Raw genomic sequence first — 15,946 nt, 5'->3', positions numbered from 1 at the left:
CTCCACACTCCCCGAAGTCACTCTGAAGGGTGTTATCTGGGGCCACATTCCTGTCCCTGGACATCAGGGTTACAATAATTTGGTCCAGGTTGTCTTAGAAGGCCATTCTCCTTGGGCAAATGGCCATCCCCAGCCCTGCCGTCCTTTCTCTGCCTCCTGCCTTCCCCACCTTTCACATTCTCCCCAATTGTTATCTGTCAGTACACAGTAATTAGAGATGTGGCGTGCTTGATAAAGATTGCCGCCTGCCCCGAGATGGAACTGCCCTCTCGGACGTGTCTAATTAAAGTCCTGATTGATAAGATGAAGAAATCCCACCCGGATGGATGTGTGCTGGCCTCTCCCCCCCACCTCCGTGCCTCAGCCTCCTCATTACGCCTGACGAGGGAGAGAGATATAAAGGACCCCAGGAAATGCTTCTACGGAACAATCAATATGTCCTTTTGTGCGACGTGATGGGGCAACGAGGCTCAGTCTTTTGAACCACTCTGGGAGTCACAGAGGCAGTACAGCTGAGATGGCCCCTTGCTCCAGGCTGGCCCTGTGTGTGTGTGTGTGTGTGTGTGTGTGTGTGTGTGTGTGTGTGTGTGTGTAGGGGTGTTCACTGTTGCTCCAGCCGGAGTCTGCTCAGGGGATGGGGGCCTCAAGTGACGCTTGCCTCTTTATAGGCCACTCTGAGTAGTGGATTGCAAAATTTCAGAGTGCTGGGAAGAACAGATATGTGACTACAACGGCTGCTTGTTAGAACACCATGAGCCATGCTTCCCTAAGCAGCTGAAACAGGATGCAAAGGGTACCCAGTCAAGGTGGTGCACCCCCAACTCCCGGGCTGTGCCTTATAACTCTGATATTTCTATTTAGTTCTGTGAAGGACAGACAGACAGCCTTGCTTGAGATTTGCCCTGTGGCTGAGGGAAACACACACAGGTGAGTTCAAGGGATTGCCTTTGCTGAGTAGCTGGTAGCTCATCCTAGCTCTTCCAATCACCCATCTTAGTGGGAGCAGAAGCAGTAGGTGGACCCTTTAGTTCTATCCCTTCAGGAACCAAGGAGCCAGGGTGCCAGGGTGCCGGGTGCATGCCCACCCTGCTGGAGCCAGGGGCTTGCTGGAATGGCACATTGCTGTACCAACTAATAAATAGAAGTAATTTGATTAGCTTTCTCTAACTGGTGATAAGATCCTGACAAACCCTTTTTAATGCATTTCTGGAGCAGGATGAAATTGTTTCATTCTGAGAGCAGGGCCCCCTGGGAGTTGCCTTGAAGCTCCTTTCGTGAGAGGTAAAAATATGCCAATCATTAATGAGGGGAGAATTACGGAGACTTTAATGCAATCAGAAAGAGGAGCCCTGAGGCAGCTTGGGAATAAAACCTGCCCTTAAATCAGAGAGAGAGGCGGTGGTAGGAAGGCAGGAGGAGACAACAGAAAGCTGAGGCTGTGGGCCCTCCAGGCAAAATGGCCTTAGCTGTATGGCTTCTGTTGCCACCAGATTCCAAGCACAGCAGGAGCTCCCCACCACACAGGAACTAGGACCAAATGAGACAGCATTTATTTAGCATGCGGTCCCCTGACAAGTCCCTTCAGAACGACTCTTCTACAGTCCTAGGAAAGTCCGATGACTGGTATGCCTCCGTCCTGGGGCAGCTGTTTACTGGAGCCAAAGGACATTTGCGTGGATGTGGTGACACACACCTGTAAGTCCAGCACTCAACATGGAAGCTGAGGGACGAGGATCACAGGTTCAAGGCTAACCCTGGTTATATAGTGAGGTCATGTAAAACACTGAAAGAAAGAGGAAAGAAGGAAGTGGGGAAGGAAGGAAGGAAGGAAGGAAGGAAGGAAGGAAGGAAGGAAGTAAGTCAGGAAGAAGAGAGAATCCTGTCACCTGTAAGGCATCCCAATGACAGAGTTTCAGTAATAATCTAATACCTTATTCCTTCCAGTACTCCTTGTTGGCCCCTATAACCCAATCTCTAGAAAGTTCTACAGCTTCTGCCTGTATTACTACAAAAGGAAAGAGAGGTCACAGGAGCAATTGGACCCCTTTGCTCAGGAAGTAGGGGTGCGACACCAGAAACACCTACCGTTGACTGTCCCTAATACCTTGTCTATATCACTGATGGGTCCTGAGCTGAGCAGGGCAACTGCAGAGGACCTCTGCAGTTAGATATGGTGGTGGTTTGAATAGGTGTGGCCCCCGAGAGACTCATGTGTTCAAATGCTTGGCCCATGGGAGTGGCACTATTAGGAGGTGTGGCCTTGTTGGATTAGATGTGGCCTTGTTGGGAAAAAAGTGTGTAACTGTGGCAGGTGCGCGTGTGTGTGTGTGTGTGTGTGTGTGTGTGTGTGTCTCCTAATGCTTAAGCCCCGCCCACTGTGGAATCCAGTCTCCTCCTGGCTGCCTGTGGATCAAGAGGTAGAACTCTCCGTTCCTTCTGTAGCACCCTATCTGCCTGTGTGCTGCCATGCTTCCCTCCATGATGATAATGGACTGGACCTCTGAAACTGTAAGCCAGCCCTAACTAAATGCTTTCCTTTATAAGAGTTGCCATGGTCATGGCATCTCTTCACATCAGTGGAAATCCTAACTAAGAGAGAAGTCTGCTCTGGCTGGAGAGGGCCCCATTGGACAGTTAGATCTCCACTCTAGCTTCCTCTCATTATGGAAACACAACGCCTCAGCCCCCACAGGGTCAGTCTACTACTAGTGATTTCTACTTTTCACAGACGCCTTTATTGATGGGGTCACTCCCATACTTGTCTGTCCACACTCCCTCAATGCCCACTGTATCCCCACTGTGTGCTTCCTTGCTGTTCCTGCACACACTGAGCTCACTTCCAACTCAGGGCCTTTGCATCTCTTGTGTCTTTCCTATTCTTGAGCTGCTCAGATTTGGGGTGACTCTCTCCCCTCCTTCAGGAACAGTGTAGCAGAGCGAGTGACTCCCTGATCCCCCAGCTTCACCTCCTATCTACTGTCCTTACCTACACTAAGTACTCTTGGCCCCCTGGTGCTCGCTGGGTTAATAGAAGACACATGGTGGTGGGGATGGAGGTGTGCTCATTGTGAGGTCCTCCACACCCAGTTCATCAGTGAACTGAGTGAGGGAGTGGAGGCCTCCAGGAGCCCTGGAGCCAACTCACCTTTTCATCTACTGCGCCACCCCTCCAGCTTCTGCCACTCCTGACTTCCCAGGGTGGGGTGGGGGTTGTATGACATAGAGGGGAGGGGGAAGTGCCAGGTGTAGAGAGGTGTCAGGGAACAACAGGCTAGAGTCCTGGAACAAGGCGCAGAGTCAAGGTCACAGGCCCCTTTGTGTGACCACCTAAGACCAGTCACATGCTATCCAGGTTCTGCTGAGCCCTAGAGAACGGTGCTTGGGCGCTACCTAGAGGAGAGGCGGCCACAAGCCTTCAGGCCAGGCCTTCCTTCTGCTGACTCATAAGACTGTGAAGATGGGGTTGGAAAGCTCTTTCTGACTTGCTCTTCCATGTGATTAAGAGGCGGCTACCAAATGACCCAGAGCCACAGAGCAGACATCATAGGGCTAGACTCCCTGGGTTTATATCCCATGCCCAGCCCATGATTTGCTGTGCAACCTTGAAATAAGTGACTTAACGTCTCTTGTTTCCCTTTTCTCTTTGATAAAATGGGTTGAGCAATAAAAACAAATGCCAGGGACTGGCCAAAGTTAAGATTATATTATGGTGGCAACCAAGTGCTTGGCTCACTGTACGATGAGCGCCGTAAATGCTGTCCACTGCCGTTACCAAGCTATGACGAACCAGGACAAAGTAGCTAACGGCCTAATGTCAGAGTCAGTCTCACAAATACAAGCCAGTGTGTGTGTGTGTGTGTGTGTGTGTGTGTCAGCCAGAGAACAGTCAACTGAGAACCCACAGCCAATGAACATTTCCTGAACGTCCTCTCTGCACGAGGCACAGGAAGCCATGGGAAGGAGCAAGGGGCAGTGCTGTTTAACCTTCTCTGCCTAAAAGAAAACTCTGGGAAGGCAGAGATCCAGCTTGTCCATCCTCTTTGCCATTGCACCCACAATCCCCAATGCCTGGCACATAGTAGGTCATTCACAAATATCAGATGAGTAAGTAGTATACACATCAATAACGATCAGCCTATGGCCGCCTCCTCCAGCTCTTCCCAGACCCTGCTAAGGTATACTGCGTGTTCAGAGGCCCTAATCTGAACAGTCTAATGGCCCAAGGCAGCAGCCTGGCAAGGGAACAGCGCAGAATTGGGGTGGTAAGTATTCAAGCTGGATTCTCAAGGGAATCAGTCAGGCCTGGTGGAACAGACCTCTTCAATCCCAGCACTCAGGAGGCAGAGGCAGAAGGATCTCTTCGAGTTCAAGGTTAGCCTGGTCTACATACCATAGTGAGTTCCATAGCCAGGGCTATGTAGAGTGACACTCAACGAACAAGCAAATAAATAAAGCAAAAAGGAAGGTGAAGAAGAACATTCTGGACTGATTCTATGCAAATTCAGTTTGCTAAAAAGGATGGACCAGGGCCCACAGTTACGGAATCCGGGAGCTCCAGGCAGGCCATACAGAAGACCCTGCTATATTCAGACCCAGGAGGAAGGAAGATGAGCTCTGGCTTCATAGGATGCTGAGAGAGGTCTGTTACAAACTCCATGCTCACATCCTCTTCATTTCTGGCTTTCAGGCCTGCTGGTAACCAGGAATACTGAGGGTCTGGTTGGAGCTCTGCACCTCCAGAGGCCAATGTTCTCACCTGATGGTACCCAGGTTTTTCTTTTCCCCAACCCAGAAAGGAGGTACAGTTCCAGAAAAAAGTCTTACTCCAGCAGAGACTGAGGCAGAGAGACAGAGACACAGAGGCAGAGAGATGAGGAAAGAGACAGAGAAGTTGGGAGATAGAGAGGCAGAGAGACAGAGAGATAGAGAAGCAAAGAGATAGAGAGACAGAGAGAGATAGAGGGGCAGAGGCAGAGATAAGCAGAAACAGATATATAGAGGCAAAGGGACAGAGATAGAGAATTAGGAACTAGAGAGGCAGAGAGACAGGAAGCAGAGAAGCAGAGAGACACACAGGGGCAGAGACAAAGAGGCAGAGAGATGGGGAGACAGACAGAGAAGCAAAGAAAAAGAGAGGCAGAGAGACAGAGAGGCAGAGGCTGCATCCCACAGCCCTGGTGCTGAAGAGCCAGCTACCCCTCTCACAAGCAGACCCTTCAGGGGGGGCAGCCAGCAGGGGCTGCCTTGCTGCAAATGTCTCCCTTTGTCATTCTGTTTTGTTATGATTAAAAATGCATGTCGCAGGCGAGGCCCTGGAGTGGAACCCGGTTGAAAATTGAATCATTAATATTCCCCCTGCAGCTGGTGCCCGGCGCTTCCCATGCAGCTGAGAGGCAGGCATGCAACAGTTTCAGTCCTGGCAAGTGGGGGAGACAGAGTGTGCACCAGCCCCTCCCCCAGGGCTCCTGCACCATCTTTGGGGACAGGAACAGGTGTCAGGCAAAAGCTCTCTGAACTTTTCTCTATCTTGGGCTCTGTTCAGGGCTGAAAGGGAAGCCAAGCTCTTGGGGGCTAGATGTGCTCAGCCTGGTCTCTCTGCCCTCCTGATGCGGACCCTGCCCCTCCGACCTTCTCCTCTGCTGTTTCCTGCCTTGACAGTTTTTTTCCTTCAAGGTGATAGCAATGATATTTCCATTTATTTATTTGTTTGTTTGTTTGTTTGTTTATCTTTGCTTCTTATTACTTAGGCATTGCTCTCTTTTTGCCAGTTGCCTTTTGAGCTGCCTTATGTGTATGAACTTAGGTCATTCAAAACCCTGTGTGTGTGTGTGTGTGTGTGTGTGTTCTATTCCAACTCCATTTGCACAGATAGGAAAGGGGAGGCATTGAGAACTTCCACACCTTGGCCAACAACACACAGCTATAAAGTGACTCCAGAGTTTGTGTTCCTTCATCTCTGGACTTGCACCTGTGACTACTGACCACTTAGGATGTTGTCGATGTTGTCATGGGTGGGGGGGATTGAGAGAGGGGGAAGGGGATGAGAGAGGGGGGGAGGGGGAGGGATAGGGAGGGGGAGGGGGAAGTGAACTACAGAGCACTCAGGTCAACAAAAAAAAAGGCAGAATGATTCAGTAGAAGCCTTTCTTCTTATTGGCTAGATTGGAAATGATCTCCATTTCATCTGTCAGGTTAAAGACAATTCATCATTAAGAGGCATAGCTACTAGAGATTGAGAGCAGTGCGCACGGCCCACTGGCGACTGGTACTGTGTTTGGTCTCACCTAGCCTGATCTGGAAACTTAAATGCTACTCCTCAGAGAAGCCTTTTCCACTGGCTTCTGCAGTCTGATCTGTGAGCAGGAGCAGGGCTGAGAGGGAGGGGAGCTGAGACAGGATTTCTCTCTGTGTAGCCCTGTCTGTCCTCAAAACTTGCACTGTAGACCAGGCTGGCCTCAAACTTAAGAGATCCATCTGACTCTGCCTCTTAACTGCTGAGATTAAAGAAGTGCGTCACCCCACGCCCAGCTTGAATTTTCTCTCTCTTAAACTAGTATGACAGCCACCCATCAAAGCTACAATGTCCCAAGAAGGTGACCATTGAAAGAGTTGGGCCCCATTCTACCAAATGGCCATATGAACCAGACCAAGGGGACAGTAGAGGCAGGCTCGTGCCTAGGGTCCAGGGTCTGCTGCAAGGCTTCTCTCACAGACCAACTAGGAAGAGAGTGGGCCAAGGAGAGGCACAGCTGGGCTTCCCTGCTGGGGAGAAAGATGCATTTCAAGACTGATTCTCCAAGGTAAGCCAGTGTGTGTGACAGGCTGCTGCTCACCCCAGCACCTGTTCTTCAACCAGCAAAGGATTCAAGTACCCCTCTAGTGTTGTAGGCCTATAAAACTACCATGCAGCACTCAGAATGTGGAGGCAGGGGAATCAGAAGTTCATCCATTGCTGCACAGTAAATGTGAGACCAGCTTGGGATTACAAGGGACCCTGTCTTACGAAACAAACAGAGACAACAGCAACAAAGACCACGGAGAGGCTCAGTCTGTAAAGTGCTTATCATGTGAGCATGAGGACCCAGGTTCAGATGCCCAGCATCCACACACAGACAAGCTGTGCTCATTAGTCTGTCTGCAACCTCAGTGCTGGGTGTGTAGCCATGTGTGTGTACACAAGTGTGTATGTATGTGTGTGTGCCCATGTGTATGTGGGTGTATGTGCATGCATCTGGGTATATGCTAGTGTGTGTGTGTATACATGTGTATGCGTATATGTGTGTATGTGTGCTCGCAAAAAGAGATAGGAAATTCTTGGCCAGCCAGTCTAACCAATCAGAGAGCTCCAGGGTCACTGAGAGATCCTGTCTCAAAAAGTAAGATGGACCATAACTGAGGAAGACCCTCTCTGTACATGTATATACACACACACACACACACATCACACACACACACACACATGCATACATATATCACACCACATGAGTGAGAGAGAGGAGTGGGGTGTTTAACTTTCCCATTCCACTTTCCAAGTGCAGGGAACACAGGTAAAGAGAAGAGGAAGGGGTTCTGATTCTCCCTCCCCCCTCTACTCCACATCTTCCTCCCCACATCTTTTCCTTGTTGCAGTGCTGAGCCTGTGCCCAGGACCCTGTGCGCTCTAAGCAACTGCCCTACCACTGAGCTACACTCACACCATGAACCAAGGAGGCTAGTGTACCTCTGTTCAGAGGTTCACTCTGAACCAGCCTGTGCTATGCGTGTCACAAGTGTGAGCTCATGGAGGCAGCCGCTCTTACTGAGTGCATGTGACAGATGAGGAAACTGAGGCACAAAGCAGCATGATCATAAAAGAGCCAAATTCTGATCCCAGGTCTTTCCACCTCTGAATCTCCTGACCCCAGTCGGAAGCACCAACTGGTCCCCACACAACAAGGCCAGGGGAGTGAGTGTTCAGAAGCCCAAGGAAGATAAGCAGCCGCGTAGGGGCTGTGATGGCCAGCCTTCTGCTTTGGCAGTCTATTAGGCACAGTTCCGTCCTAGCAAGCCCTGGCTGATTGACACCCCGCCCCCACCCCAAACAGAGAACTGATGTCTTTTCTCCAGGGACCAAGGGTAACAGACTAGCAGGGGGCCTGCTCTTGCTAGTTTTGTGGGAAGAAGAGATAGAGACAACCTCAGCCTGACTCTCAGGCTCTGAGGCAGTCTTAACCTGCAGTCCCAGCTTCCCCGGTGGCCCTCAGCTACTCCTCTGTCCTTGTCACCAAGTCACCCCAGCCCTTGGCACATACTGATCTTCCACGTCACGCTTCTACCCTTCCTCTGCACCTCACCCTTGCACCTCACCCAAAGCCCTCACAAGGCCACCTGACCACTCAGCCCACACAGCTGTCTTCCCTGCCTGGGCTTAGTCGCTTGTTCTTCCCCAGCCAGAGGGCTCCCCCACCTCTTTTATATAGGAGGCCTTGCTCTTTGCAAGACAAACACTTCATGCAAGTAAGTATAATAGGACAGACCAAGGGGTAGCTCAGGCCACCACTACCATGTCCCCTTTTAAGAACACTCTGGACTACCTTGGGAATTCCTGATTTGGGTGGGAGGGAAAGAGTTGTTAGCCAAATTCTAAAGTCGGCCAGCCAGCCGCAGTGATAGCTCTGTCCACGAGGCAAGAAGCAGGGGCTAGGAGTTCTAGTTTGTGGGACCTGAGTCTTTGGAAAACTAGCATCCAGAGCTCTAAGTCTCAACCCTAAGACTTCTTCCACAACCATCCACCGCCTGAGAAGCCAGCCCCAAGTACTCACTGGGTCTCCCTTAGTAAAGAGAGTCCCAAGAGTGCAAAGCCTGAACTTCTCCTCACTACTGCAAGGTGGCTGCTTCGGGGGGCAGCAATTGGTCCTTGCCCCTGCAGTATGGAACACAGCCTAGACAGCTCTACAGCTGAAGCAGAGGACACGCCCTGCACATGGGCCAGAGTCTGGGAGGTCATCAAGGAGGACAGGAGTGGGCACCATTCATATGGTCTTCCATCTCCTACCCTTTGCCCCAGACCTCCATCCACCCCACCTTCAGCCCCTCTCATCCCTTCCCCCTTCTCCTGCTCTCCTCCCCCACTCACTCCTCCCCAAGGACAAGCAAAGTTATTACAATAATGAATTAGCCAGCCCGCTTACTGCCGCCACTGGCGAAGACAATTATCCCCCCCTCCTCGCATCCCTAGCCGCTGCTCGGCTCCCTCATAAAGACGGGCTTTTGGGGCCGCTTTGTGCTTTGATTGGAAATGAAGAGATTGCTAATTAGGGAACACCTGCTGGGACCCAGGCTGGCAGGAACGGAGGCAGGACCAGGATGGACTGAGCGGCCATTGCAGGCGGGCCCCGAATGTGCACGAGTGTGTATGAGTGTGTACTTGCAAGCGGTGTGCCTGGCCATGTGCCCCTACAGGGTTCTGGGGGAAGCTAAGAGGAAAAGAAGGGAGTCTGCTGCTCCTTGCAGACACCTCGGTGATTTAATCCAGCTCCTGGCCACAGCCGTAAACAAAACCCAGACATTTTATGGCGCTTTTCACCTTTTAAAGGATGCTAATTTGTTTATGGGTGGCTGTAATTCTGCCCGTGTTTGCATAGGTCAGCTGGGGCTGGGATGTGTCATCTACAGTCTTAGCTCTTTCCAATTGGGCTCACCAGCATCAGTGGGGAGATGCACAGAGCCTGCCAGCTCCCTGTGGAGGGATGAGGTGGGAAACAGGCACACAGAGGTATCTTGCTTTCCTGGGGGGTGGTGACAAGGACATGAACTCAAAGGGCACTTAAACCTGAGATTGACGTCATTCAATAGTTCTCCACACCCTTTCATTACTCTGTGTGTGTGTGTGTGTGTGTGTGATGTGTGTTTAGAATGGGGCTCTTGTGCCATGGCACATGTATAGGGGTCAGAGGACTGCTCTGTGGATTTGGTTCTCTCTCCACCTTTACAGGGGTTCTGGGGATTGAAGGCAGGTTGTTCAGCTTATGCAGACTCCTCAGACAGCTTTATCTAGTTGCCTCCTTTCACTCCTCTACCTCCCTGCGCTAAAGCAGACTGAAACACACAATGACACACACACTCCTGCCTCCATGGAGTGACGGCTGAAATAAATACTCAACACCCAGCAACCTGCAGCCCACCCCAGGGAGAGACAAAGTTCCTCAGATTCCTTTCTTGACTGGAGCACTGCTAGACTGAGGCTGTTCTGACCCTGGCCTCGATTTTCCCACCTACAAAATGGGAAGATGTTCTTTGCCTGTTTCGAGGCCCTCCTCTGCAGCTCCAGTGTTCTGATTCCATGGTGTTGTCAGGGTTTGATTCACTATGCCAGAAAGTAGCCACAAGCATAGGATTTGAGTACAGCCTTGGCTAGGATTCCAGGGTTGCAATTCAGGAGCCTCTGGGTCATAAAACGCTCCTGGGCCTTGTCTTTCTCAACTGTCACACACACAGGAGGGGGTGGTTCCAGCACCTACTTTCTTGAGTTGTGGAACATGGGAAGGGTCAGGAATAGAACCGGAAGCAGAGCTTGCTCCACAGTGTGTGCTCAGGGCAAGGAATGCCTTCTCCCTCTTCCTCATCACCACCATTACTGCCCACAGCTGCTGGTATCACTACAGCTACACATGGTTCCATGGAGACAGCTAGAAACTCCCTGCCCATATCCATTTAGTCTTTCAAGGCTTGCTTTCTGAGTTCTTGTCCACCCCTCACCCCTGCTTCACCTGTGTGAGCGTAGACATCTCCTGATAAGTTTCCAGATCATTCTGTGGGAAATGGAAAGCCTGGTAGAGACCTAGGAAGCAGAGGCTAAGTATTCATCTATCTTCCACATGGGCGTTCCGAGCATTCACGGTCCACGCACGAGCTTGAGTCACGAAGCCACAGGGAGAGTGGAGCTCTGAGCCAATCCAGAGCTAGAGCTTCATCGTGCTTCATCTCCCATCTTCCTTAAAACTCCCACAGGACTGTTTTTTTTTTTTTTTATGACTCTATGAGCAGATGAGAAAGCCAGTGCCCCGAGAGCGGGGACACGGATAGGGTGAGCTCTCCAGTGGCCATAAAACTAATAAGCCAGAGAGAAAACCCAGATCTGCCCAAGTCTGGACTTTTTCCATCCATTATGTTGGCAGTGGCCACCAGGTTCCCGTGGGCCCTGGGCTCCACCAGCATGGACTCAGGCAGTGGGATCACAAGGCAGGTATCAGAGACACTTGTGAGTGGCGTTGAGTAGGTAAACAAGGGGTTGCTGAGCAGACATTTGGCCGGGCACACAGAATGAACACATGTTCCGGCCAGCCCCTGGGGGGTGGATTTGAGCCACTGTGAGCCACAGGGACATGGGTCCATGTGGGGTACTACGTACATGAACTGAATATACTTTGCTTTTGGGATTTACATCTCCTCCAGAGACGGGTAAGATGAGGTTCCTTCATGAAATTAGAGGGTTTTGGTTGGGGTAGGGCAGGGGATGAGATAGCTTGGGCCACTTTGAGTCACTGAGCCAGCATGTTGTCATGGACCTGTCCCCATCCCTACTCCACAGTACCCCAAGAACAGGGTAGCCACAGCCACACAGTTCAGTAATGAAAGCATAGCGACAGAGGGAACTGAATTTGAAATTGTTGATGTTTCCTAGGACCGGCATCCTCTCTGTTGGAAAGATTGGGGAACCTCTGTTTCCTTGGTAGTACATGAGAGATGCTACCCATTTCAAAGAACTGCTGGAGAAGATGTCAATCACACACCAGGAATGCCACCTAACATCATTCTTTGCATTTTGAGGTCCTCTGCCTCTGTGCTTGCTCTCCATACACACACATTCGCCACTTTGCTGTGTGAGACAGCTCCAGGTAGATAACGCAAATCCAACCTTACTCCTCACACTTTTGCCCAACACATCTTCTAACTCAGAAGCCAGGCTTGAGGCCATAGATGGTCCAGCTCTTCATGAAATGGAAACACGAGGAGGTAAGTCGTTCCCTCACCTATGTTGACTCTAAATCGGACCAACCTGGAGAGTGACAGAAATTCAGATTCTAGAGGGGTATAAGTGAATGTGAAAGGAAAGAAGCCACGCTAGGTCACTTCTCATCCTCTGCCTAAGTGTAGATAACCCGTCGGAGCTCCACTCGGCTTCTCTCGGCTCCACTCGGCTCCATTCAGTTCCTCTGCCCCATGGTGTTTCCTTTCCATTTAAAATGGCCATCTCTGACAATTTTCCTTGATCAGAAGTGCCCAGTTGGTCCAGATGAGTCTCATAGGTTCTTCTGTCAGCTAGGACAACTGTCATCTGATTGCCAACTGATTTGGGAGTAGAACTAGCCAGTCTCTCTGCCTCAAGTTGGGAAGTTCCATAGAGAGGTCCATGAGGACAGACAAATCACAGCTAAACCCATGAGTTTGCTTGGTGGCTGACTCTACCCTTCCCAAGTTCTTCCTGAGGTCAGACACACACATACACCCCTCCACACACACACACTAACACCCCTCCATCCTTGCTCTGGGGAACCTGACCTAAGGCACTTATCTCCCCAGCTCCTTAAGAGCCTCCCTCAAATAGCAGCAACAGTGGAACCCACCAAGGTATGTTTATTTGTTCAAACCCATCTGACAGAGATCCGTACACAACCCCAGCAGGTGAAAAGAAGCCAGGTAAGCAAGGACTGTGTCAGTCTGAGGAGAGCCCTTAGATCTCGCAATGGGTCCAGAATCTAGGAAGGTTCTTCTGGATTTCCCCAGTTGTGCTCCAGGATAGAGAACCAGAGCCCAAGGCCAGGCCAGCTGTGGGAAAGCTGTCAAAGCCTGTAGCTGACTCTGATAACCTGTTGCACTGCAGCTTGGCATTTGGGCGGTTTCAGAGACAACACAAGTAGTGTTATCCATGCTCTATACCTCTGCTGGAGCATCTTAGCAACTTCCCTACAAAACAGTAAGCCAGAACCGGGGATGATACAAACAGCAGAGAACCAGGGAAAGCGGGCCCCACAGAACGGTCCAGTGTCCTCATGTCCCCATCAGTGTCCCTGAGGTTTCCAATGTGACACATCAGCTTAGGGAGAAGGAGGAGGTGCCAAACACTGCGGATGGCCTCTGTGTCTATGCCAGCTGCCCTCCCTCAGCCCACACCCTGCCCCGCAGTCTGGGAGGGAGGTCTTCTCTTAGCAGCTCTAGAGAGAAGAAGACAGAACAGCAGGAACCCAGTGGACTCTTGTCTGTGGAAGGTCACAGACACAGAGGATAAACACTTTGTCCCAAATGGTGAGCACATGTTGGACGCCATCCAAGGTAGGAAGATAGTCTGACTCGCCTTGGGAATGTGATTAGCATCTTAAGAGCCAAGGTGGGTGGATAAAAAGGAGATCAGGGTCACAGGAGAGTGGGCAAGGAGTCCAGATGCAGGTGCTGTGGCCTTGGCAAGAGACCCTCCTTCCCTCCTTCTCTTTCTTCCTCCTTCTCTCCCTCCCTCCTCCATGACAGCCCACATAGAGAGAAAAAGAGACAGTACCTAGAGAAGGAAGGGAGATAGCCTCCAAGAGAGGAAGGTCTCATAGAGAGGTGTGCTGATATTCGTATAGGAAAGGTGATGGCCCACCAGGTTCACGTTTCTGGAAAGATCAAACATGAAAAGAGTGTGGTATGGAAAATAAACAGAAAACATAAAGGGGACAGTGTCGCCTGTGCATGACTGAAGGGGACAGAGACAGGCAGTGCTTGCTGGTCAACCAGTCTAGCTTATTTGGAGATCTATGGGCCAGTGAGAGACTGTCTCAAAAAAAATATGTGCACACACATGCACACATATACATGCACACATACATGTATACACAAACACGCATGATATGTGGAAAAGTGAGTCTGTGAGAGGGACAAACAAGAGCTATGGGGGAGGAAGGGGACTTTCTTAATGGTACACTGTGACATAATACCGAGAATAAGTAACAGAGCTTCAGGCTGACTCTCATGGGATCTGAAGGGAAACACAGGGCACATTTCAAATAAAATAAGTGAAAATATGAAACTTTTAGGCCAAGTTCTGTGTCTATGTCAATAGTACAAAATGGTAGACTGAGGCAGACGGACCAAAAGTTCAAGGCTTACCTGGGCTACAGAATGAATTCAAGGCTAGCCTGAGCTACTTAGCAAGACCTTATCTCAAAATAAAATGAAAGTGGGCTGGCAAGATGGCTGCATGGGTAGAGGGGCTTGCTGCCAAGCTGAGCTGCTTGCATTTGATCCCCGAGACTCAGAGAGACAACTCACTAGTATAAGTTGCCTGCTGGCCTCCACGTGTGCACCTTTGCATGCACGCATCAACACAAAAATCAGTGAACACATATAACACATGTTTTAAGTAATAAAAGTAAAAAAGGCTGGGAGTGCGACTGATAGAAAGCTTGCCTGGCATGAACGGGGCCTCACCAGTCCTCAGAGCAACTGCGTGCTTTAATCTTCATTGTCTACTTGGCTGGGTTGGAGTCACCTGGGAGACACTGATGGGCCTGTCTGTGAGGTGCTCCAACTGAAGATGGGAGACTCTCCCTGAACGTGGGCAACACAGCCCCGTAGGCTGGGATCCCATCTAAAGAAACTTGGAGTAAAAGCAACAAAGTACGCTGAGTAACCGCACTCATCGTCCACTGGCTCCAGGCTGGGAATGTAATGTGACCCATGACCTGTGTGTAACCCGTGACCTGTGACCCGTGACCCATGACCTGTGACCCGCTGCTTCACGTTCCTGCTGAAGTTCTGTTTCCATCACGATGACTGGATACTTTCAAACAGTAAACTGAAATAAACCTTTCTTCCCTTGAGCTGCTTCTTGTCAGTATTTGGTCAAGTAACAAGAAAATGAGCTGACATGAGCACACACACAAACACACCACACCCACACACAAACACAAACATGCCATACACACACAACACAGAACACATACACCACAACACACAAACCTCACACACAGATATAACACCACATACACACACCACACCAACACACACATACCACAGAACATATACACACATACATTATAATACACAAACCACATACACAGATACAAGACCACATACATGCACCATACCACACACACATCACAACAACACACAAACCACACACACATACCACAGAATATACATACACACACTACACATACACACACCACAACACCAGACATACTACACCACACACACACACACACACACACACACACACACACACACACACACACGTTTTCTACTGCCTGTCTGTTGTACTGAATCTTATAGGAATCTGCAAGGTAACATTAGATGGTGTAACTACCTGATTGACCTTAAGCAAGATCCCTAACCTCAGTGCCCCAGTTTCCCCTTCTGTATGATGGGAATGATCATGACACCTACACCTTCCAGTCCTTACAAAGATGAGTAGGACAAATAGAGGAAGGTCTCCATCACATAAGAGCTCCTTAGAAATGTCTGTCCCTTCCCCACACTCAGAAGAGTCACTGAAGAAAAGCATGCATGGGGAAGCCAAGATAGCAGGGGACACTAAACCATGGGCAGTGGAGAAATATCTTCAGGAGATGTCATGGTTAGGTCTCAAGTAACAGCACCCACAGCTGATGTGAGGAAAGAATGGGGGTGGGGGAGCTGAAGGCTTCCCAATATAAAGTAGAAGGAAAAATAGACATTTTTCAAGCTTTAAATTTATGATGTGGTTCACCCCAGTGAGAAAACTTCAGGTTCAAGAAAAGATGAAACTTTAGGGGCTAGAGAGCAAAGCATGTCCCCAGGTCCTGTGTGAAAAAGACAGAGACCCAGGGCCACCTGAACGGCAGAAATCAAACCACAAGGACTGCTCTTCTGGGAAATACGGTGGAGGAAGAGGGAAAGGCTGCAGATCAAGGGTCCAATGTATGAAGGAATCTCTTGAAGCGACTTCTAA

The 15,946-nt window shown here is 50.1% G+C and overlaps 1 protein-coding gene across 3 annotated transcripts in view; it reads right to left on the bottom strand.

Moving 5' to 3' along the window:
- Positions 1-15,946, bottom strand: part of Esrrb (estrogen related receptor beta) — a 157,306-nt gene that overhangs the window by 129,224 nt on the left and 12,136 nt on the right. Inside the window, exon 2 of one of the 3 annotated variants that reach the window (XM_029484330.1) lies at positions 13,532-13,631. The exons of the other annotated variants lie outside the window; for them this stretch is intronic. Within the exon in view, the coding sequence (XP_029340190.1) occupies positions 13,532-13,575 (44 nt within the window). The 5' untranslated portion in view covers positions 13,576-13,631. The remainder of the gene's footprint in view (positions 1-13,531; positions 13,632-15,946) is intronic. 3 annotated transcript variants of the gene reach the window in all.

The sequence above is a fragment of the Mus caroli genome, unplaced genomic scaffold (assembly GCF_978045245.1).
Source record: "Mus caroli unplaced genomic scaffold, Mus_caroli_1 scaffold_14, whole genome shotgun sequence".
Taxonomy (NCBI): Eukaryota; Metazoa; Chordata; class Mammalia; order Rodentia; family Muridae; genus Mus; species Mus caroli.
The sequence above is the reverse complement of the archived record's forward strand: the minus strand, read 5'-3'. Positions and strand labels throughout refer to the sequence as shown.